This window comes from Helobdella robusta (genome assembly GCF_000326865.2).
Source record: "Helobdella robusta unplaced genomic scaffold HELROscaffold_57, whole genome shotgun sequence".
NCBI classification, from domain to species: domain Eukaryota; kingdom Metazoa; phylum Annelida; class Clitellata; order Rhynchobdellida; family Glossiphoniidae; genus Helobdella; species Helobdella robusta.
The window spans coordinates 130351-155350 of NW_008705311.1; the positions used below are offsets into that span (position 1 = coordinate 130351).

Genomic DNA, 25000 nt, shown 5'->3' on the forward strand with positions numbered 1-25000 from the left:
GGCCAACCGCATTCTTTACTTGTCAGGTTTACATATCGTTCGGCAAGGGTGCCAGGGACCGTAACATCTCACGCCAAACATCTACCGGCTCTCCAAGGTATTAGTGTGCATTTGTCCGGGCGCCTACCATCATGCGCAGAAATGCCGGATGGTTCCTTGAGAACTGGGATTGAAGCCTTGGAGAAGAGCCGACAAATGTATTGGTTTAATGCTGAGTGACGTAGTTGACAGCCCCCACCCAGGCCACAAACCAAACCGTGGTGCCCAAACTCGTCCGCCCCAGCGCCACATCGGCACGTGTATTTATTTTGAATGACCAGGCCAAGTCTGAAGCCAATGGCAAATCTCACAGACTCGTCGTCAAGCCTGGTGCCCACAGATTTTATGTACATATATGTATGTATGTATGCGTGTATGTATGTGTGTATGTATGTAAGCATATTTATACATATTTAACTAAAAATGCCGTTTCGTGAAAAGCGGCTCCAGAATTGGGTGATTTTATAGAATTAAAAATATCTACGATTCTCATCGCTTTAGCTGGTTTACTAATACAACTGACATATTATATTTTGTCTTCCGAAATTTTTTATATGTTATTTCTGTATTTACGATTATCTGTTATTTGTTGTTATTTATAACTTTAAAATATTAAGAACTTTTTTTTGAGTTAATTTTTTAAAATATCATAACTCGACTTGCGAAAAAAAATATAATCATTTTGATACAATGCAGATCAGGCAATTTATTTATTAAACACATTTTATTCAAATTCATAATGGAGTTTAACAATTCTCTGACATCTAAATTGTTCTTTAAATATTATTCAAGAAAAAAAAATGTTTTAGTCATAAATAAATGTTTAGTTGAGTTAAATGTGAATAAAATTTCGTGTACTACTAGTACGTTTCAAAATATCTTTTGGAAACATGACACAGACCACATCCAGAATAAGGGGACGAGGTTTCAAGATTATTCAGGGTTCTTGTTTCTTTTCTTCTTCCTCACGTAAGCAATGATAGATGCCGTGATGATAAAGCACTGCTATCAAGGTACCTTTGGAATTCAAATTTTAATAAACTCACCGTATAATATTCATAAGTTGTGTTAACGTAATGTATATGTATTTAAACAAATATCTGTATGACGATAATAAATATTTAAGTGTGTGTGTGTGTGTGTGTGTGTGTGTGTGTGTGTGTGTGTGTGTGTGTGTGTGTGTGTGTGTGTGTGTAGTTCATAAAGCAGTCAGTATGTAGTATATAATTTCATTTATTATAAGGAAAATTGGAATGTTTCTTTCATTATCCCATTTCGACCGTGTACCATCATCATTCATTACGATTTAACCACTGAACCTGCTGATCGTTCTAGAGTTAATAAAACTAAAGTTTAAATATGCCATTCAGTTCAATTTATCGGAGAGAAATGAACTTTTAAAAGACCACAAACGCACTGGCCACTATGAGATATATGAAGGGACTTCTGCCGACTTTTGATCGAACTGGATCATCAACCATCGCTGTCTTTTGCTCTGTGGTGATCGCCGTAGATTGATGGACATTCTGAGTACTTAAGATTGTAGTGGCCTCAGCTGTTGTAGTAGCTTCAGTTGTTGTTGTGGTGGTTGCAGTAGTTGTGGCTGTCGTTGTTGACGTTGTCGGTTTCAATTTTTGGCAGACTACGTGATTGGTTACGTATGGCAGACGACAAACTGTTTCTCTCCATTGTTTGGTGTCAACGTGTAGTTCCGCGCAAGTAAGAGGGTCGCCGTACCCACTCGATTCATATCCTCCGTCCCAGTTTGTGTACTTTGCAAAGTAACCTTCGTGTTTGGGTGAATTGTTGGATGTTCGCGCTTAAATTCAAAGAACTTGTATTCATTAAAATAAGTTACGTATGTTATATATGTAGGTGTGTACGTTCGTTTGTAGCCATTTTTTTTCTAAAAAGAGCTACAATAAGTTATGGTTTATAATCTTTAATCAAATTTTTATTGAGTTTGTTTTTAAATTTTTTACTGTTCTGTTTATGATTATTACAAAAATGAAGATCGTTTGGCTGTTTTAAAAATAATTTGCTGGATTACAAAATTTCATACTCGCTTTAGTTTGCTTTCGCTTTAGTTTGCTTTAATTAAAAAAAATTTAACAGGCTTGATTCAGTGTTTGAAATCTTAGCAACAAAAATTTTTAGTTGAAGACAATATACGATTTTATTTATGCACTCTAGCTATATAGATATTTTTCAAGAAATTTTTTTTCTTATTAATAACCATGTTTCACTTTAAAAATAAAACATTTTTTCATATTAGTTTTGTTAAATTTTACGATAAACCTTACAAAAACTTCACCAAAGATTTCTACCTTTCTCACTTTCCCAGGACCACCTAATCTTCGAATACCCGGCCCAAAAACTTTCAGGGTGCGAAAATGGGACCTTCTCATCTTCGAATTCCATCAAATCTCCACCCATGTTGATGCAATATCTCCTCGCGTCATACCAAGTTGATTTTTGGCTGGCTCTCTTGTAACAGGAAGCATTGGATGGGAGTAACGATTCTTCATGGCATGGTCCTTGCGTTCAAATTCAATTTGGAATAATATAATTTTATTTACAATTCTATCTTTAGCATTCCTTAATGGTAAATTCCTTAATGTAAACACGCTTGAATCAACGTATCGCATACACATTGAATGTGATAGTCGGAGCTCCTTTTGTGTTTGAACCTGGTTATTGCAACTGCACCACCAGGCACTTTAACTATTACGACATCGTGCTGCCAAATATAAATATAAAATATATAAAAAGTTTAAATTTTATTCAGAAATTTTTTACCTGGGTTCATGCAGACAAAAAAATTTTTCCGATTTGCAAAAACTGAGCTGAAAACACCGTTTTTGATCAGAAGGAAGTTATTATCGAAGTAGGTCGTGGATTGAATAGAGTGTCTACCTATTTGAAAACATTTCCAGTTATAAAATTCTCATTTGAAAAAATATTTTTGAGAAATTTTCGAATTAATTTCCAACTTAACTACTTTTTGACACAGATGTCATTTCGTTCAGATCTTCTCTCCTCAGTCCGATGAAGAAATTCAACTTGAGTGTTTTATTGTCAATCAACTTATCCAACACCTCCTGGTGTTTCCTGGTTTGGATTTCCACCACCCTACCACCGCTCTCCCAGCAGCGTTCGCGTGTCGCTTGGTAATTATTCACAATGACACTCTCTCCAAACGTATAAATGAGGCTAGATTCGTCATAAGCATCTTCAAAATATTCGGCAGTTGATATTTTTGGTAAGGTATGATCTGTCGATGGTAAACTTTATTACTTATATAATTTAACACGTTTAGCCCAAACTCACAACTAACATAATAGGATGAGTAACAAAATATTGGCGATCCACATAGCTCAGAAATTTTTGACTAAAATTTCTAATAAAAATCAAAACAAATTATAAATTTATAAAAAAAAATAAAATGATCGGAAGAATAATTTTATGGGCTAACTATTTACTACCCGCGCAAAATTGGTTGTAAAGCTGGTGGGTATTTCTATTTTATATTGAATTTATCACGCCTAACGCGCCATTATAATAACCATAAAGAATTAAGGTGTGTGTGTGTGTGTTTGTGTGTGTGTTTGTGTGTACGTGTGTGTGTGTGTGTTTGTGTGTACGTGTGTGTGTGTGTGTGTGTGTGTGTGTGTGTGTGTGTGTGTGTGTGTGTGTGTGTGTGTGTGTGTGTGTGTGTGTAATTAATTAACTGATTTATTGCGTCCGGGTAATGTGGATAAAAAAAAAATTTATTATCTTATTATTGTTATATAATTACAAACACTAAAAATGCGGCAGTGGTGCGTTAGGGCGGGGCTGGGAGGTAGAGGTGAGCGGGAATTGAAATTTATTCCCAATTTCCTCTCATTTTTTTCTCATTCCCGATTTTCTCCCGAAATCCCATTTATGACAATGTTCCCAAAAATTCCCATTCCATATTTTTTAACTCATTCCCGCGTTTCCCTCCTATTCCATCCCGTTTCCCATTTTCAAAATTTTTGAACACAATAAAACTTTAATAAAAAATAAAACACAATAATTTTTTAAAAAAGCAGATTTACTTCGGTATGGGCGTTTCCATGCTCACCTCTAATCTTGAGACCCGCTCTGAACTTCGCAAGCGATTGAGAAGTAGTCAGAGAAGGAGGTAGAGAGTTCTAGAGAAAAGGGTCAGAAAAAGCAAATAAATTCAGATTTAGCAAAAGAGTGTTTAATACAAGTTAAGAAGAAGTGAGAACAAGATGATGATTGTAAACAGGAGCGTTTAGGCTCAATTAATATATCTGATAAGCACTTAGGAAAGAATTTAGATTGAGATCTAAAAGATTAAGTGCTAATTTTAAAAATTATTCTATCTTTTATAGGTAGCCAGTGCAAAAAAAGGAGATAAATGAGAAAAGAAAAGGACACGAGCAACTAGACGAGCTGCAGAGTTAAAAGCTTAACTTAAAGGATAGAGTGTTAAATATATAGGCTTTTATTTTCGCACGTTGATGTCATTTTTTCCCATTCCCGATTCCCTAAAATTCCCATTCCCGAAAATTAAATTTGGTTTTACTGTACTCACAATGGCTCTTAGATGTTCTGATTAGAAGCATATTTTGCTTGTGTGCTTTTTGTTTTAAGAACGGTTTGCAATTTGTTGTACTGTACTGTAGAGTTACATGGTTGCCTGGCCCGGGCCTCACTATGGCTCTTAGAAGCTCTGATTATAAGCATATTTGGCTTGTGTGCTTTTTGTTTCATTTGCATATGACAAACATCCCATCTGACTATGCAAAGTGGTGACGTGTAAATTTATTCAAATACGAGCAGCGATTAACATTTTTTTCGTCATAGAGTGAGTCGTTTCGAAACACCTGTTGCGACAAGTTTGCATGAAACCCATTTGCATGAAACCCATTTGAATTCACCGATACCTCCCCGCTAACAATATTTTTTCAATGTTTTTCCAAGACTAAATAGCAGTCGAAACTGCTAACTTCATTTACATCAGGAAATAACAAATCGAAGTTATTATGCTTGTTGTTGGAGCTTGCCTGGTACTGAACCCTCTTTCTCTAACTCTCTCTCTCACACACACACACCAACAAACATACACACACACACTCAAAAATACACACACACACACAAACATACACAGCCTCCGTTATAAGATAAGGAGGGATCATCTTGCAATCAAACCCAGTAACATCAACACCAGGAACAGGCGCCTTAACCGTTACACCAACCATAAATTGTATCGTTTTAAATATATCATTTGTTTTCAATTCTTTGACGACAATAACACAAACTTTGAAATTTTCCATTTATTTATTTTTTGATGAAAAATATTTTTTTAGTTATATAATTAAAATGTTAAAAACTGCCAACGAGCTTGTACTGGCTGCATATTTAATATTAATAAATAATTAACAGATATGAACAATTGATCGTAAAAAGGACAAAATAATGTTAATTAATTATTAAATTAATCATTGCATACAGGCGCAAACAATAATATCGAAAAAAAAACCGTTTATAAAGATCATTTCTTTTAACGAAACATCATAGGCAAGTCTAGAGATAACTAAATAACGTAATGTGAGAAGAGCATAAATTATGCAAATTTGATGTGTGTGCGTGTGTGGATGTGTGTGTGTGGATGTGTGTGCGTGTGTGTCTGTGGAGGTTGAATAGTTCAAGTGCTATAGTTCAATTCCTATACAAAATTTAAATTTGCATTTTGTGAGCTTGAAGCAATAAGTAGCTTTTTATGATTATCTCTATACTTAGTGGGGCGGTAAGATATTAAGAGAATTAAGATACCTTAGAACAGAAAAACTCCTAACGCGATAACAAAAACAAAGTTTTTTAGATTCTTCATCTTTAGGACAACTGAATATTCATAACTCGGTTTTCTGCAATCATTAAATAAACATAGTATACATCAACTTCATCATCTTTATTATTATTATTATTATTATTATCATCATCATCATCACAACATCATCAGATCACCACCATCTGCTAAGTCAATCACATCGTCATCATCTTCAAAACAGATAGCTCAAGCGGTAAAGGTGCCATGCCATGTGTTGTTTGCTATTATGAGATGACCTGGTTCGAATGCTATCCGTGCGAAACTCAAAGACTACCATACCTCCTGTCTTGTCATCATCATCATCATCATCATCATAATCATCATCATTAAAGCCATCATCAATCATCATCATCATCATAGCCATCATTACAATCACCATCACCACCACCATCATCAACACCATTATCATCACCATCATCATCATCATCGTCATCATGATAACATCAATTAACTTGTTTAGATGCTCTTTTACTATCACCATCATCTTCTTCACCACCATCATCGTCATCATCTTCTTCACCACCATCATCGTCATCATCATCATCACAGACACACTCCTCGCTCTTGCTACTTCCGGTCACTTCTTCCATACCTTCGTATATGTCGACATTCGATACCAGGTGTTCGGAATACCTCTAGAAATACCGGCGTGTATGTGTGTGTGTGTGCGTGTGGATGTGTGTAGTATATGTCGTCTGTGCGTGTGTTTGTATATGTCGTCTGTGTGTGTTTGTGTGTGTGTGTGCGTGTGGATGTGTGTAGTATATGTCGTCTGTGTGTGTGTTTGTATATGTCGTCTGTCTGTGTGTGTTTGTGTGTGTGTGTGCGTGTGGATGTGTGTAGTATATGTCGTCTGTGTGTGTGTGTTTGTATATGTCGTCTGTGTGTGTGTGTTTGTGTGTGTGTGTGCGTGTGGATGTGTGTAGTATATGTCGTCTGTGTGTGTGTTTGTATATGTCGTCTGTGTGTGTGTGTTTGTGTGTGTGTGTGTGCGTGTGGATGTGTGTAGTATATGTCGTATGTGTGTGTGTTTGTATATGTCGTCTGTGTGTGTGTGTTTGTGTGTGTGTGTGTGCGTGTGGATGTGTGTAGTATATGTCGTATGTGTGTGTGTTTGTATATGTCGTCTGTGTGTGTGTTTGTATATGTCGTCTGTGTGTGTGTATGTGTGTGTGTGCGTGTGTGGATGTGTATGTGTGTAGTATATGTTGTCTGTGTGTGTGTGTTTGTATATGTCGTCTGTGTTTGTGTGTGTGTGTGTGCGTGTGTGGATGTGCGTCATTACAGTTGATACATTTATACAGCTTCACCGGATGACGATTAACTTGAGAAAAAAAAAATTGCTATAAGACTCAAAGACGAATTGAAGTCTGCTGTCCGATTGCTATGTAATCATAATCATAATCATTTACATCATTATCATTATCATAATTTATATCATCATCATCACCACAACCACCATCCCCATCATCATCATCACCACCCTCCTCATCATCATCATCACCACCAGTACCTTGAAGAAAACCCCATGGTAACAGTAGATGTTGACGGCGAGCAAGTTGTCATGGGCAAAGTTGAATGCGTTCTTAACTATCGTCTGGGCCTAAGTGAAGATTAAATTTGGAGAAAAAAAAATCTCTTAAAATCAATCCACAATTTCTACATACCTTAAATCCAAACCATCCCAAATAGCAAACAGTTTCTAATCCCAAGCTTCCAAATCATAATCTATTTCTAATCCCAAATTTCCAGACCTCAATCCATTCCTAATCTAAAACTTTCCAATCCCAATGCATTCCTAATCCCACACACGCTCTATCAAATCCCAAATATCCGCTACCCTAAATCCCGACGATCCAAAGCAAAATCGGAAAATCCCGGACCTCGTCATCGTGATCCTTGGCCCACTGAAGCCTCTCCATGAGATCCTCGATGTCGGAGCTGAGGGGCACGTAGTGGACGAAGGGCTGGAGGAGGTTGTAGAAGTGTTCGTAGTAGCTGGACTGCTGTTTGAAGACGAGGGAGCCGCCAGCAAGTAGGTAGGAGAGTCTGTAGGCTGCTACCGTGCCGTCCATGTTAATCTGGTACTTGTGCTGCGTGCATGGGTGGATGAATGGATGGGTGGATTGATTGATGGGTGTATGAATGAATGGATGGATAGACAAATGAATGATTGAATGAATGAATGAATGAATGTGAATGAATGTGAATGAATGAATGATTGAATGAATGAATGAATAAATGAATGAATGAATAAATGAATGAATGAGTGAATGAATGAAATGAAAACAACCAAATTTCGATTGAATAAAAAAAATGATTAGTCGAACAAAATGACAAGTAAGAATAATAACAAGAATAATATAATACAAAATATTACACCCAGACAAGCTAAATAAAAAAAAAACCTTAAAAAAATCAAAAAAGGGAGTCGAGTTGACAGTCTTCAGATCCTTCTCGTCCCTGAAGAAGAAGATGTGTGTCAGTTCGGCGTCCACAACATCCTTCTGCTTCTGTGACAGCCTCACTAGCTTCAACCTAATTATATCACCATTACTAATACTACTGCAGCTGCTATTATGCTGCTGCTGCTACTACTACTACTACTACTACTACTACTACTACTACTACTACTACTACTACTACTACTACTGGAAACCCTCACCTCTCTCTACTACTATCTCTCCCTCTCCAGAAAGCCAGGTCAGTTTTTGACGACCAGTCAATGTTACGATAGTGTTCCATTGATAACATGTCCTTCTCCACTCTGTCGTTCATTATTATTTTTTAATTTAAAATTAATTAAAATTTTACGGCCCCTGTCTCTTTTATTGACAAATTAATTGATTCCGTTTTTAAATCGACACACGCCATCTATACAACCGCATTAAATATGTCACCTAACAACACTCATCATAGATAATGAGTATTAGGGGTTTTATTGTGTATTTAATAATTTGACAATGACCATATTTTATTCTATCTTATATTTTATGCCACTGATTCTCTGAGAATGAAAGAGTTTTTATTATTATTATTACATTTTAGAAACAATTTATTAAACTCGGCTACGTCATCATCATATTCAATATATTGCGATAGGAATATTGTATGAACCTTTTCTTTTCTAAACTAACATTCTCTATTAGTTCTCATCTGCATAAAATGATGAGCGAAGTAGACTACTGATTTCGTTAATTCAATTATTATTACGATAATTTTGATTTCAATATATCATTATTTTATGTTAATTTCATTATATTCATTATTGCCATTATAGATGCTATTTGGCTGAATAAAAGCAATGTTCCCATTATTATTGATATTATTATTATTATCATTATTATTATTATTATTGATATTATTAAGTCTACAATAACTGTTCGCTAATTATTAACTCATTTGAAATATCACCTGTGGGTTTTTATAACAATTATAATCTAACTTTGTTTAAAATTTTATAGCCGAAATCTTTTAATGAAAAACTGATTAACGCGGTAATTAGCTCGTCATATAGCATATATTGTGATAGAAACACTACTTAACCGATTATAAATATATCTTTTTTACTCTCAAGCACTTGTTGATAGGAGAGCATGAGAGGATCGTACATTATATATTATATTTTATTTATTTACACTCTAATATATAATTAATAATTTTCGATGGATTCCATTTGGATTTTGTTTTTCGGTAAATAAAAGAATGTTCCCATTATTATTATTGATATCATTATTATTATTATTTTCGCCCGGAAACCGGCCAACCTGTACATGGCATCGAGTGTGGAGGTGGTCATCTCGTAGGAGGGCACGACGAAATCGAACGTATCGTCCGAGCCGCACCAAGACACCATGGGGTAACGATGGGCACTTGTCCTCCGAACCAGCGGCCAGTCTCCGAGGTTCCAGAAAAAGTCGAGGTCAGGTAATTTGACCTTGAAAGTGGTACACCATTGACGTATCCGAAAAAGCAGCACATTTTTTACACAGCGGACAAACACGCGCATACGTTAAACGAACGAACAGACACAAACGAACGAACAAACATCGAAACACAGACACACACACACACACAGACACACACTCACACATACAAAAAATATACAAACTTTTCTCATGAGAGACATGAGCATCGCATCTGAGAACATCTTGAAGCCGACATATTCGCCCAATGTCTCCCTGTACAACTGTTTGTTTGCACGTATAATGTACACATTTTATTAACACAAATACAGAACGCTAGCAAACCTCTCAAACATCACACACCATGCTACTTATTTCCCAAGAAACACAACGTAAAAAACAATCACCTGCTAAATCGAACACACTCCGAAAAACACTCCCACACCTAAGCAAAACACACAGCAGATGGGGCTTACTAAAATACACCATCACACCAGAGAATAGACGGCACACATGCACGCCACACACATACAAACTGAAAACACTCCAAAACAAACACACACACACGCACACACACACACACGCACTCACACACACCTTATTATCCTTAACAACATAGTGTATGACGCTCATTTGATAGGGCTTATTGAACTCCACCATCATTCTTTTGTACATTCTCGTCATGTTGATCCGCCTAAATGCTTTGAAGTCTTTGTCGATTTGGTCATAACTTTTCGGGCAGTTCAGCGTCCCCAGCCATCTAGCGAGTGATTTTTTAGGACAGTAACAATCTTCATCTCTAGTATAGCCTGTGCAAGTTTTTGTGGGTTTGTTTGTGTGTGTGTGTGTGTGTGTGTGTGTGTGTGTGTGCGTGTATATGTCTGTGTGTAGGTGTACGTGCAACACCGCCAACAACTGTAACAGCAACCTTTCAACAAATGTGGGAATGTTGAGATGGGTTGGTCCCTAAATGTCAACTTCAGCTTCAGGTCTTTGTACGTTTGAAATAGTTTGTACCTTATTATGTACACACCTGCGTAATAAAAGAATATTAAATAAAATAAACAAATAATAAAAATAATAATAGTAATAATAATAACAAAAAACAATAACAATAGGAAATAATGAGAAAAAAAAATGGAAACAAACCATCGTGTCTGTCGAGAACTTGCATACTGATCCTAAGATGCGAATAATGTTTGGATTCCATGCTAAGTTTGATCACATCCGGTCCCAGTGATGATGTTATGCTGTCAAAATTTTATCATCATTATCATTATTTATTTATTATATTTATTTATTTATTATTATTCATTATTATTTATGATTATATTTTATTGTAATTATTTGTTAAATAATTATAAACTATTTGTAATTGTATTGTACAGACTTTGTAAATGATAAAAACCTACACACAATGATGAAAACGTAGGTATGCAAACATGCATTCACACATAAAGATGCATTCACATACATTCACACATAGACTCGCATTCACATACATACATATATATAAAATACAGTGTATACTTTCATACTAATATACATTATACATATACATTTAAATTTTAAACATACATACAATCACTTACATACACATACCTTAAAAATTAACATATATACATGTGTGTGTAGTAATAGTAATAATGGTGGTATCTATTACAATTCTGTTTTGAATATGCAAACTGTGAATTTTGAGCAAATAAAAATGCAACTTTGACTTTTTTATGAAAAATTATAAAAAAAAATTATTTTTTAAACTTCAAAGTAAAGAAAAAACATAATCACTTATTTCCCTGACTGTCAACCATTTGCACGAAAAAATAATAAACAGGCAGAACGACCCTGTTGTCCAGCCCTGGACCCCACACGATGAACTGACTGGGGTCTGGGAGATCGGATGAATCTTCGGTTTTACCAAATGTGAATTTTTTGCTTTGCAGCAAACATAATAACAGAAAGACAAAGTGCAATTTTTTAAACATTTTAATGAATTTTTTGAAGAAAGTAACTTAGAAATAATCTTCTACCGGGTTGGGAAAAATATCAAAATATGAAACATTATGAACTTAGTATCACATTCAGTTGATTCTTCATTGTTGTGTTCCATAAAATTAACTATTTTCAAACTTATTAAAGCAAATTATTATGTTTTTTAAATTTATTTTAAAACATTTATTTAACAAAAAATAAAATTTTAATAAAAATTAATTAATTTCAATGTTTTTCTTATATTGTTTAATACCAAACATCTAAAATTGTGTAAAGAGAATGTTCAACATTAAGTTATATGTGATTTAAATTCTCTCTCAGCTGATGCTCTTTAAATGTTTGCATTTCGACGATCAAATTTGTTTTTCAATGAAATTAAAAAGTTTGTGAAGTTGTCCCATCTTTCGAGGTGATTATCAAATTATTTTTACTAAATCTTACAGCTAATGTCATCTCAGGAGATTCTCATTTTAACTTAGTTCACGTTTCACAATTTATAAATTTTTATTGAATTTTAAATCAAATCAAGTAATAAAATTAACCTATAATTAAATATATTTGATTAATTTAATCGTTTTCTGTATGTAAAGGAATAGATTGCGGATATTTTGTTTCAGATTTAGAGGTTTTACACAAACAATTGGTTAAAAAAGAGAATGAGAAGGACCTTCAACTTGAGTCTTGAATAGAATAGACTATGTGTGTGCGCGTGTGTTTGTGTGTGTGTCTATGTGTTTATTTGTATGGTCTGTCTGTATGTTTTTTGGTCTATATGTGTAATCAATTAAATTAGTTCATATTCTGGTGGTAATGATTTTATATCATTAATAATTACATGTCTATGAGATATTGGCATTATGGATGGATAGATTGGTATGCAGGAATGCATGTATGTGTGTTTGTATGAATGTATATACATATATTTGTGTGTGTGTGTGCGTGTTGCGTGTGTGTGTGTTTATGTGATTATGTTTATACTTCATAATTTTTGTCACTTGATTATTATTGTATACACAACACATATAAAGAAAACATTGTATGTATACATGTAAATATATTTCTGCAACTAAATATCCAATTAAGGTTTAATCTAGTTTTTTTAGATATGTCACTGTAATCAATATATAAAGCAGTACGAAGGCCAAAATCACAAAGTCCAGTTCAGCAGAGAACATCAGTGTAGTATTACATAGCATTTCTAATCACACATACACACACACACGCGCGCGCACACACACATATATATATGCCGGTAAAGACCATAATTAAAGCAGTAATTTATAAAATCTACCAAATTTGTAGCGTTGGATAGTTTTTTTATTACATTTCTCAATATTTCTAACAAAATTCTTGTCGTCTTTTATTGTTTTATTATAGGTAGCAAAATATACAGTTTCCCAATTCATTCTCGAGTGTATAGGACCTATTTCGATTTTTCAATCATCTTCAGCACTTGTTGCTGTTTATATATATATATATATATATATATATATATATATATATATATATATATATATATATATATATATGTATGTATATATTATAAACTTGTATTGATATTTTATATATTATACGCCATCTTTCTACTTTTCAATTATTTAAACATACTTAATGACCAACGTTATCGTTATTATTATTCTCTACAGCGTAACGTAACGATAGATATTTTTATATTATCATTACGAAAACTTCTTGACTCATTCATAATTAGGTCAGAGGCCTATGTGACAGCAGCAAAAATGTTCCCCGCGACTGATTGGCCGACCTTGAAAGAATCGAAACCCCTGGTGGGTGTCGTCCAGATGACCTCGACCTCCGATAAGGAGGCCAACTTTGTCCAAATTGCGTCCCTAGTCGAAAAGGCCTCTAAGAGAGGGGCCCAGGTTAGCAGATTTTAATTTTCTATCTAGTTAATTTCTATAAATACTGTCGGTACACGAACGAATGAATGAATGCATGAATGAATGAATCAATAAATGAATGAATGAATGCATGCATGAATGAGCGAACGAATGATTGAATGGACGAATAAATGAATAACCTAATCACCGACCGCGCAATGGTGCAGAGATTACTTCTCTTACTCATTCACGACAATTTTTTTGCCTAATAACAGAACAAGGCATTTTAAATTTAAAAATATTCCTTTTCAAAAATGTCTCACAATAAAATGGCACCCAACATCCAAAGATAGGATTTTCTATTCTATTCTATTCTACTCTATTCTATTCTATTTTTCTTAATTTTACGTTTTTCGGACTTTCTCCGTCTTTGAAAAACAACCGACTAAGTCCAAATGAAGATACAAATTAGGGTCAGTAAAATAATGACGTTATCACGCCTTTCTCACACACAATAGATGGTCTTCCTGCCGGAGAACAGTGACTACATACCTGAATCAAGTAAGCAGTCCATAGAGATGTCCGAAAGTTTGGACGGTGATCTGATGGGGAGGTATCGGAAGTTGGCCTCTCAGTTTGACGTCTGGCTTTTTGTTGGCGGTTTTCACAGACGGGTCAGCTATGTAGTTGTTATTATTTTGGAAATTAAAAATAATTTTTTTCCTTTTTTTTATCACTTTTTTGGAAAACGTAGACCCGACAGTTTTGGCCATACATAGGTGATTTTCACAAATCACACCACACCACATGACGCCAGTGCTCATCTTTGCATGCGGCATCCACACAGCACCACATATGCACATTAACATTTTGTATTACACGTCGTATACGTTGTATCGTCGAACGCAAAAGAAGTATGATAGATTTCTACTGCAACAATAGCAAAAACTACATCGTCAATAGCAACGACAACAACATTCATTCACAACAACCGCAGACTGCTGAGACAGAATTGACGCACAGAACCTTCAACTCTCATGTGGTTATCGATTCGGCGGGAGAAATTCGATCCATTTACAACAAACTACATCTCTTCGACATCAACAACCCAACTACAACTACCACTTCTACCACCATTACTACTGCTACTTCTTCTACTAATGTTTCTACTAGCCCTGCTGCTACTGATGCAACCGCAAGCACTTCTAACGCTTCTACTACAACTACAATCGCTACCAGTATTAATGAAACTGTAAATGCAAGTGCTGTTAAAAGTAATCTAGGGGCTAGCAGTACTTGTAGTAATTTGAAAAGTAGTAAAAACGCTAACATACCGACTTCATCGACGATACCGACATTCGTAGAATCGAATCTGGTCATGGCCGGGCGAGAAATTTGCCCGCCAGTTGTCACGCCGTACGCCAATGTTGGACTCGCTATAGTACGCAGTTTTGTTTGTTTTTAACGTGATGCTGTGGTTTTTATTTGTAGTTGTTCCTTTGTTTGTTTGTTTGTTCATTTGTTTGTTTGTTTGTTTATGTATCTAATTTTAATTGTTCGTTTTCATTTAGTTGTTTTACCTTTAGAAATTAAAGAGGCTGCAACAGCATACAACATTAAGAAACACAGGACCAACGACAATGTGACCATGAAAAAACTTATAAAAAAAACAACATTAACTAACTACAACCAACAACAACATACAAACAAGAACATTAACAAACATCACCAAAAACCACACTTAGAAACAACCCCCACAAACAAAAAACATAATAAACCACCAAAAAATCCAAAAAATCCACCAACAACCAAAAAATCCACCATTAACCACCAAAAACCACCAACAACCAGTGTTACGACTTGAGATTTTCCGACCTTTCAACAGCGTTACGACGGATGGGGGCACACGTACTCACCTACCCCTCTGCCTTCACCGTACCCACTGGCATGGCCCATTGGGAGGTAGGTGGTAAGCAAATTTTTAAAGTAAAAATTAAAAGAAAAATCTCATTTTTTTTTGTCTACAAGCGTCTAAATGGAATTGCGCCAAGATATCTGGTTGAGAATTTTGCACTTGGAATTTTTTTAGCGTTTTTACTACTTTTAGATCTGATGATTCTAGTTTCAGAATATATTTCAAGTTCTATCTTAAGTTTTGACAGCTCTAGTTGAGTGGCTTATTCTTAAGGATTAACTTTCTTTTTTAGCGGTCCCACTGAAATAATAAGAAATAATGTTTCGTTGCACGAATGAGTTTCGTAGAAAACTTAAATCTAGTTCGTCTTAGTAATAGTAGCTTTTTTTTATCCCGTACTAGAGACACACATCTCTCTCAGATTCATAAACATCAGCATTTTGAATTCTTCGTTTCATCATTTCGGGATTTCTGCCTGATTTTGTTTTTCATTGTTTGACGAGAGTCTTCGTGAGAACATTTCTTAACCAGCACTTCACCAAAAATCTTTTATTTAACTTGGGCTGCCTGCTGGCGTAGTGGTTACGGCCGCCTAGTTCCGTTTCGCAGTGACCAGGTTCGATTCGGATATGACAAAAAATCCCCGCCAATCACATGATTCGTGTGTGATGTACCGTCTAGCAGGTATTCACGTACGATGTTTGTTCGTGTCTGTGATTCCTACGAACCTAGGAGGAGTGTAAATGATCTTTGACCTTTTTTTAACCTTCAATGACCTAGGTCTTGTTAAGAAGTCGCGCTATAGAGTCGCAGTGTTACGTGCTGGCGCCGGCACAGGCGGGCAGGCACAACAACAAGAGGTCATCGTACGGGCATGCCATGGTTGTTTTTTGACATTTTTATCGATAATTTTTTTCTGGCGGTTTTGTTCATTTTGGAATTATTGATTAATTATAATAGTTAATTAATTCTTGATAGTTAATTAGTAGTTCTTAATGGTTTTGTTATTAATTAATTAATTAATTAATTGATTAACTAATACGTTTGGTATTTATAAGCATGAAACAGGTACATGTATTGAGATGTCTATAATATTGGTGGTAATTGTAATGTTAATTATAATGAAATACCCGTTCATTACGAAAATTACCAGATCATAGACCCATGGGGAACAATACTGGCCCAATGCTCCGCCAACCAATCAGACGTTTGCTTCGCTGAGATCGACCTTGACCTAGTGAAGAAGGTCAGGGGCCTTCTTCCGTCATTCGAGCACAGGCGGGAGGATCTTTATGGAAATTTTTCCGCCGCTTCCCCGTGCGAGTGTTGGTTGTGTTATTATTTGTTGTGTATGTGTGTGTTTCTGTTTGTTTGTGTATGTGTGTGTGTGTGTGTGGTTACGTGTTGTTGTTGCGCGTTTGAGGTTTGAGTGACCTCTTTCCAAAATCAGTAGTAATATTACAAGAGTAGTAGCGATACAGACAGACAGACACACACACACACACACACACAATAGCGATAGACGACGAGCAGGTAGTTTACAAGTTCGGACACGTCAGTATATCGTCCAGTTGTGTCTTCTACAGGACGAGGCATTCGTTCGCATTCGTCAACATATCACCAGTCCTGCCTGGCCGTCAGTTTGAAATTAAATCGTTAACTTTATTTCTTTTATTTTTTCATTTTAATAGTTCATTTAAAAAAAAACAAGCAATAATATAGTTTATTTCATGTATAACATTTCAATATGTTTATGTTAAAATAATTTACGATTTTACACATACAACCACAGCAAACTATACAACAACAGTGCAAAACTTTTTATGAATTCACTTTTAAATTTCACCCCTAAAAGATGTATTAGTATCAAGTCTCAGGGTTGCAGCCCGCCTAACCGACCTAACAAAACCGGAAGTTGCCGATCTTTTCAGTGCTGTGCAGGACGTGTCACGTGTCGTCGAGAATGTTTACGCGGCGAGTTCGCTTACTATCGCCATGCAAGATGGCGAACAGGCCGGACAAACTGTGAAGGTAAAGGTTTGGTTGGTATGGTTGAGTGGTTTGGTTAGTTGGTTGGTTAGTTGGTTGGTTTGGTTAGTTGGTTGGTTTGATTAGGACAATTTTTCAAGTCATTTATAGGTTAAACGACATGGCACTTCCAATTCTGTTGGATTGGAAGGGTTGATGTTTTGCATTTCTTGCTCCATTGTATTTGTATATATTGTCTTTAATAACGTGTGTCGGTAATGTATTTTTTTTTCCACTTTGCAACATTCCAACAACTTTCTTTCCACTTGCTAGCACGCTCACGTGCACATCCTGCCGCGGAGGACTGGCGATTTCTCACGCAATGATGACGTCTATGAAAAAGTGAGTCGCACTGTTGATCAGTTCATTGACATCATCACAACTCCATCCTCACCGTTATTATTATTCTTATTATTGTTATTATTATTATTATATTCTTTCTTTCCAAAGACGGCGTTCAACCGCAAGAAAACACCTATAACTAATAATCCTATTATAACACGTGCATCATTTGTGCGTGATGTTCACGTAAGCTGTGTGTGCTGCCTCCGAAGCGAGTGCATCTGGAGAGGCTGATCTTCTAATTGGGAAAGCCTGCGCTTAGCTCACATGTTTCACATGTTGCCGTGGTGCTGTACTGACCTGGTTCGAATGCGTTGTCTGTCCATAAGTCAAATGTGCGTGTACTTGTAATGTGCAAATGACGTTGCGGGTGATTGCGCGCACGCCACGTATGAATGTTGTACATGTGTGTGTGAGTGTGTATGTGTACGATGTAAGTACGGAGGTTGAACTCTTTGGAAGACGTAACTGTTTAAACGCGACTAAGCAGGTAACGAACGATTCACGAACTGCCCTGCCCTCTTCGAAGTCACATGATGAAAAATTTTAATGTTGATAATAAAAAAAAATCCTCACAGCTGGAAAGACACGACAAAGAGGAAGCAAGGAAGAAACGAACTGAGGCCGAGATGTCTGAAGAAGCTGCCAGGTTGAGAAGAGCCATGGTGGAACTCTCCGCCAAGCATAACTCATTAGTTAATTGATTAATTAATTATTTGTTCAAGTCATTTATAGGTTAAACAATTTTTAAACTGTTATTTCAATTTTTAACCTACTTGCTATTACGGCATTCTTGAGTATTGTAAATTTAGGTATCATCATCTTGTTAGCGTTTTTATTGGCTCACTTTTTCTATTTCAAGGTTTTTTTTAATTTACGAATTTAATGAGTGAATTTGATTTTAGATTTAATTTATTTAAAAATAAATGAATTCGTACTTGAATTTGAAAAATAATAATGTAAAATTATTATTATTGCCTAGATGTCACTCAGACCGAAAAAATCTCAAAAAAATATAAATAATTATAGTAAAAATAATTATGACGATAATTATATAAATAATTATTATAATCATAATAATAATAAAAATCAAGATGTCGACTTAAACTTTTAAACGTGACGATCGTCGCTTTTCAGGACACTCAAGTCGACGCTATCACATTTTGTGTCGCTCCTAGAACTCTTATTATTATTATTATTATTTTTATTATTATTCTTATTATTATTATTACTACTACTATTTACAATGGTATCGGTGGTGTGAAATTTAAGTCCCCTCCCACTCCTGGCATAGTGCAGCGACTTGGCTTCTTCCTCTAACTTCCGGAATTCCGACTGGATCATGTCAGTCAGGACTTTTCGTTTCTCCACCTGGCGAGATGATTTCGTGGCGTAATCGTAATTATATTACATAATAATAATATTACATAATAATAATAATATTATAATAATGTTATTTATATAGCGCTTGGAATAAGTTTTCTCAACAAAACGAACGCACCCTACAGGCAGATGAGTGTGATGGGTGAATAATTAATGGATAAGTATCAACTAATGAAAAGTACATTTCATCATCATAACACCATCGCCATCACTCTTTAGTGGTGATAATCGAATCCGGGACATCCATTTAAGCAGAGAGGGGGGGTTGGGGCCAATGACACCCCCTCCTACTGGAATGATTAGGCAGACTTGGATTTAGTTAGTGTGTCGATGGTTTTCAATTCTGGCTGTTTGCAATCAACCATTGTGTGGAATTGAAGAATGCTTAAAGGTTTCAATCATCTCCCATTTCCAATGCTTTCTTCTTGACATATGAATTAGAGCTAGCTCAGACGGTAAGAACGCAACGCCTCGAGTCGTTTGTAATTGCGTGCCTTACCCGGTTCGAATGCCGGCCGTCTCTGATATTCTGAGACTATAATTATCATCATCCCATCATTCAATTCTCATCGTCGTCGTCATCACACAAAATGAATAATTATATACCAACAGGTGTAGCCTTGGACTTATTTAATTGGTCGATGGTTTCTTTGAGGTCCATTGGCTGGCCAATCAGGACTGACAATTTCTAAATTAATTATCATAAAATATGCGCATACTACTTCGACAAATTAATTAAAACGTTTAAATAAAAAATTTCGTATTTAGAATACATATCAACGTCAATAAATGATGAACAATAGCTAAAAAAATAACATAAAAACCAAAATACACAGGGCACAGGCCAGACACACGTACATACAAACACACACATCTACACCACACACAAACACACACACATATCTACACCACATACACACATCTACAACACACCACATCTACACACACACACACATTCACAAAGTTGTACACCCACTTTGAACATTTTTAATCTGTATGGTCGTGTGTTTGGAAGTATGTCATCCATGCCTGGCAGCAAAAATAAGCTCATATAAACACATATATAATCGTATATAAGCATATACAAACGTATATGAACATACACATACAAACATATACAAACGCATATGAACATATACAAACGCATACAAACATATGTAAATGTACACAGTAGAAACATACAACATGGATTCAACATTTATTTCATACAAGACAAAACAACAACAGCCAACAACAACAACAACAGCCAACAACAACAACAGCCAACAACAACCCAAATGCCAGAATGGAATCACGATGGGCGTCATTTGACAGTCGGCTATCAGGCGGCCGATGCCTGGTGGTGGTTGTGGTGGCAATTTTTGTGGCAACGATAATGACGATGGTTGTGATAATGATTGTGGTAGTCATGATGATGATTGTGACGATGATGATGATGATTGAGGCGATGATGATGACGATGATGATGACGATTGTGATGATGATTGTGACGATGATAATGATGATTGTGACGACGATGATGATGATTGTGCTGATGATAATGATGACGATGATGATCGTAATGGTAATGATGATGGTGAGGTTGACGGTGGTGTAAGCGATGAAGATGAGGGGTGCAAGCGATGAAGATGGGGGAGACATTGGTTGATAATAATGAAAAATTTTCAAAGACAATTAAATAGAAATAAAATGAATAATTATTCTACAAACAACAGATTGATACAGGTTGAAAGATTTCTTCACACACGCACACACATGCATGCGCACACACACATGCATGCGCACACACACATGCATGCGCACACACACATTGTACGTGGTAGGTGGGGATGGATATCTTTGCGATCGAATCTGGTCACTGCATCAGAAGTGCCAAGTACCTTACCCATTAGGCCAGCCAAAATGTTACTAACCCCATTTCAATCTCATGTGCCTGTGAGTTAAGTTCACTTTTCCTAGATTTTCAAATTATCTTTTCTTAATTAAACAAAATTTGTAATTAATGTAAATAAAAAAACTAATTGGGACTAATTATCTATTTAATTATTCATTCATTCATTTAATGATTTAATTATTTAGTAATTCATTCACCCAATCGTTCGTTCAATCACTCGTACATTCACTCGTTCATTCATTCATTCACTCATTTATTCATTCATTTATAGGTGTGTTCATTCATTTGTTTACCCACATATCTATTTGTAAATTAACTTGAAAACTGATCCATAAAAAAGTAACACACGCAAAAAATGTCGACTTAATGACCTATCACACGCACACTAACACACACACACAGACACACACACACACAAACAAATGCACAGACACACACACACACAAACCTTCAGGGTAGATATGAACCCAGGCACCCTGATTGAGAAGCTGCACTGCAAAGTCCATGCTCCTTTGGTAGACCCCGTCCCCTCTGACGAGTGGAATGGTACGTCCCAGGGCGAAGAACTTGGAGTGCCACTCCTTGTTGAAACACACGTCGGCCGCACCTGATGATGATGACGGAGAAAAAGATGATGATGAGGATGATGTTGATGAAGATGATGATGATGAAAAAGGTGATAAAGATGATGATGGCGAAGACGACGATGATAGGGGCCATTGTGATGAGAATGATGAAGAAGATGATGATGAAGAAGATGAAGATGACAAAAGCAATGGAGTTGTAAGAAATCAGGAAAATAGCTGGATGATGAATGATTGATTGAATAATTGAATGAATTGAAGACTGCATGAATGAATTAATAAATGAATGATTGATTGATTGAACGACTGATAGAATGAATAAAATAATGAATGAATGAATGAATGAATGAATAAATGAATGAAGACACCAAACTAACCTGTAGTCCACCTCATCAAGTCATTTCGATAGCTATGATGTTTCCATTTCAAGAGAGCTGCCGATTTTTAAATTAAATATAAAATTTATCACAATTTTATAATTCTAAAAATAATTTTTATTTTTACAAAAGTTATAAAATGAATAAAATAAAAATATTTGAACTCTTTGAAACTAAAAAAATTAAATTAAATAAACTAACAAAGAAAAAAATACAATTAAGCCGCAATTAAGCAACATAGAAAAAACAAAAGACCCCAAATAAGAGGTTCATCAAGGCATGAGTGATGATTGCAAATTGTTATTAATGGTCGATCTTTCGGTCGATTTTCTATGCTGTCATGGAGAACATGTGCATTATATATCTTTGTTCTGTTCAGGAAGTCTGGATGAGAAATAAATATAATATAAAATAATTAAAAAAATAATATTTATTTTAATTCATAAATAAATTTCTTTAAACTAACAAAAAACTAACCAATGAAAAATTTGGAAGTCAGTCCCACAGCTCCCATGGTCAATCTACTGGCCAGTTTCCAGCCGAAAGAAAACTGACCAATCGGAGAATACGGCCATTTGACAGATAGAGGCATGACAACGTTGCAGATGTGATGTGATATACAATTATATTACACTATACACACACACACACACATACATATATACATACAAGTATATTGTATCTCTATATATATCATAAATTTTAAATGTGCAGACAAATTACAAAACCAAACAAACAGCCAAAAGATTTTGTTTCCTAATTAAATGTTAAGTTACTTTTTTAATATGATGGGTTAACAGTAATGCTCTCTAATTCTAATATAATCCTGATGCAAAATAAATAAATAATAAATAGATAATTCTTCCTTCTTCAGTTGAGGTTGGTTGGTTGGTTGCTGGTTGGTTGCTGAAACGGACTCACATGGAGATGAACAGCCGACTGAATCTGTGATTCAGTGACGGCCCTGATCTGATGGCTGATCTGGTACTGACTCTCTAAAAAACTGGATATTCAATAAGTAAGATTTACTTTTCTTTTACTGATTCGCCACAGCCCAAAAGAGTGCAACTCTGCAATTGTGATGATTAAAACTGATGATGATGGCGTGATGATGACGTGATGATGACGACAACGACAACATAAAAAACCTTTACTAAAGTGAAACTGGAACGACTTTCGTCCGTGTTTATCCAGACTTTGTAAGTGAAGTCAGTACTTAGCCGATGATGATAAGTTTACTTTTAGTTTTTATATGAACGTTAAGTCGGCAACAAATTAGCATATCGCATAATTTAATGGCTTTCCGTAAATATTGATAAGTATGTGTGTAAGAATGTGTATGTAAATATGTGTGTGTGTGTTGTGTGTGTAAATTTATGAACGATGCAAAAATATTGAAAGAAAAAATACAAAACGGTGATTTTGTAATTTGAAATAATTTTGAAAACGATTTGAATCGAGATCATTTTACATTAAGTATAAACTTTGATTTTAATTTTGAGAACACTTCACGTGGTGTATATGGCGTTGATTTTGAATTGAAATGAAACAATCATTGTTCTTATCAACACTGAAAGAATGATCCTTTTTTGGTTTTTTAGCCAACGACATTCTCGACACGTTGCAGTGACTTGAACGTCGATCGAATCGAACGCTGCTTCGCCCCCCACTAAATTGGCAGCACCATTCTGAACCAACCAACAAAAGCGACTATGATAATTTTTTCCACTCTTTTGATTTCATTTTGTTTTCACTTAAAACTCCTAAGCTCTAGCAACATTCACTTGAAAATTTAATTTTAATATTCCTTTTAGCGACAAAAAAAGCTGAATCAAGTGTTTGAGAAATAATATTTTATTCTAAATAATTTAATTATAAGTAATTACATCAACATTAACAACGAGCATAATTACCATAACAACTACTTTATTACGAATAATGGAAAAAGTTGGTCAAAATTTACCATCATAAACTTCGAGAGTATGAACAGGGACTGACTAAAATTTCAAAATGAAACATTCAAAACGGCTAAATATTTGTTTAAATAAAATGACACACAAAGGCAAACATTATTCTTAGGAAAGAGTTTTTCAAATAAGAACAGATAAAACCAAAAACGGACAATATGTTATTTCGTGTAAACAAGCATACGTAAATAAAACGACGCCTGTGCGACTGTAGCTCAAATAAGATACATAAATTTAAAAGTGTGTAAACCGTAAGATGAAATTGTGTTTGTAGAAAAGTGAACATTCAACAGAAGAGCACACAGGATACTAGAACATTTATTTTGTAGTTGTTCTTACACAGATTCTAGTCTACTGAACCACTTTAAACTTTGTTGTCATTATTATTATTCAGATATAACATCAAGAAAACAATCATAAACAGATCAAACATTAAGAAACAGTTGTTAGTTCGCAAGGTAGCTGTATTAGTAAGACAACTGACCGATTAATTTTGCAGCCACCTAGAAACCGGCACACCAATAAAAATCATTTTGTGTCCCCTCAATTCTATTTTACCATAAAAATGGCAATAAGTCACACCAACCACTAATACTACTTCTAATACCACCACCATCACTACTACTACTACCACTACTACTACCACCACCACTACTACTACTACTACTACTACTACTACTACTACTACTACTGATATTATCTCTTTTCCAGTTTTCAAGCCGGATCTAATCGGTTCAGGATACTTATCAGTTTCGGGAAACCGAAATTCAGAACACACCCATGTCTACTAAAAATAGCAACAGCGGAAATACTTCTAAACAAAAAACAATAATAAAAATATTAATCATA

The 25000-nt window shown here is 35.2% G+C and overlaps 4 protein-coding genes across 4 annotated transcripts; 1 reads left to right on the forward strand and 3 right to left on the reverse strand.

Moving 5' to 3' along the window:
- Positions 1–1436: 1436 nt before the first annotated feature.
- HELRODRAFT_179809 (hypothetical protein) lies at positions 1437–3413 on the reverse strand (the record flags this gene model as incomplete). Its single annotated transcript, XM_009028621.1, has 5 exons — positions 1437–1825; positions 2367–2576; positions 2839–2955; positions 3041–3313; positions 3377–3413. 5 exons carry the CDS (start codon positions 3411–3413, stop codon positions 1437–1439), a joined length of 1026 nt encoding a protein of 341 aa, XP_009026869.1.
- Positions 3414–6462: 3049 nt separating this feature from the next.
- Positions 6463–11813, reverse strand: HELRODRAFT_114917 (hypothetical protein; the record flags this gene model as incomplete). The annotated part of the gene is made up of 11 exons (XM_009028622.1): positions 6463–6558; positions 7437–7526; positions 7764–8016; positions 8332–8461; positions 8589–8690; positions 9691–9860; positions 10035–10112; positions 10426–10625; positions 10745–10861; positions 10978–11078; positions 11617–11813. The coding sequence occupies 9 exons, from the start codon at positions 11811–11813 to the stop codon at positions 7765–7767; spliced, it is 1347 nt and encodes a 448-aa protein (XP_009026870.1). The 3' UTR covers positions 6463–6558; positions 7437–7526; position 7764.
- Positions 11814–13556: 1743 nt separating this feature from the next.
- HELRODRAFT_102781 (hypothetical protein) lies at positions 13557–18889 on the forward strand (the record flags this gene model as incomplete). The annotated part of the gene is made up of 10 exons (XM_009028623.1): positions 13557–13703; positions 14180–14335; positions 14659–15102; positions 15513–15623; positions 16357–16458; positions 16730–16901; positions 17099–17212; positions 17432–17607; positions 17878–17946; positions 18525–18889. The coding sequence occupies 10 exons, from the start codon at positions 13560–13562 to the stop codon at positions 18648–18650; spliced, it is 1614 nt and encodes a 537-aa protein (XP_009026871.1). The 3' UTR covers positions 18651–18889.
- A 167-nt stretch (positions 18890–19056) lies between these two features.
- On the reverse strand, positions 19057–22776 carry HELRODRAFT_87213 (hypothetical protein; the record flags this gene model as incomplete). Its single annotated transcript, XM_009028591.1, has 9 exons — positions 19057–19317; positions 19940–20017; positions 20306–20358; positions 20600–20665; positions 21243–21284; positions 21672–21830; positions 22185–22241; positions 22440–22568; positions 22662–22776. The coding sequence occupies 9 exons, from the start codon at positions 22774–22776 to the stop codon at positions 19057–19059; spliced, it is 960 nt and encodes a 319-aa protein (XP_009026839.1).
- Positions 22777–25000: the final 2224 nt, after the last annotated feature.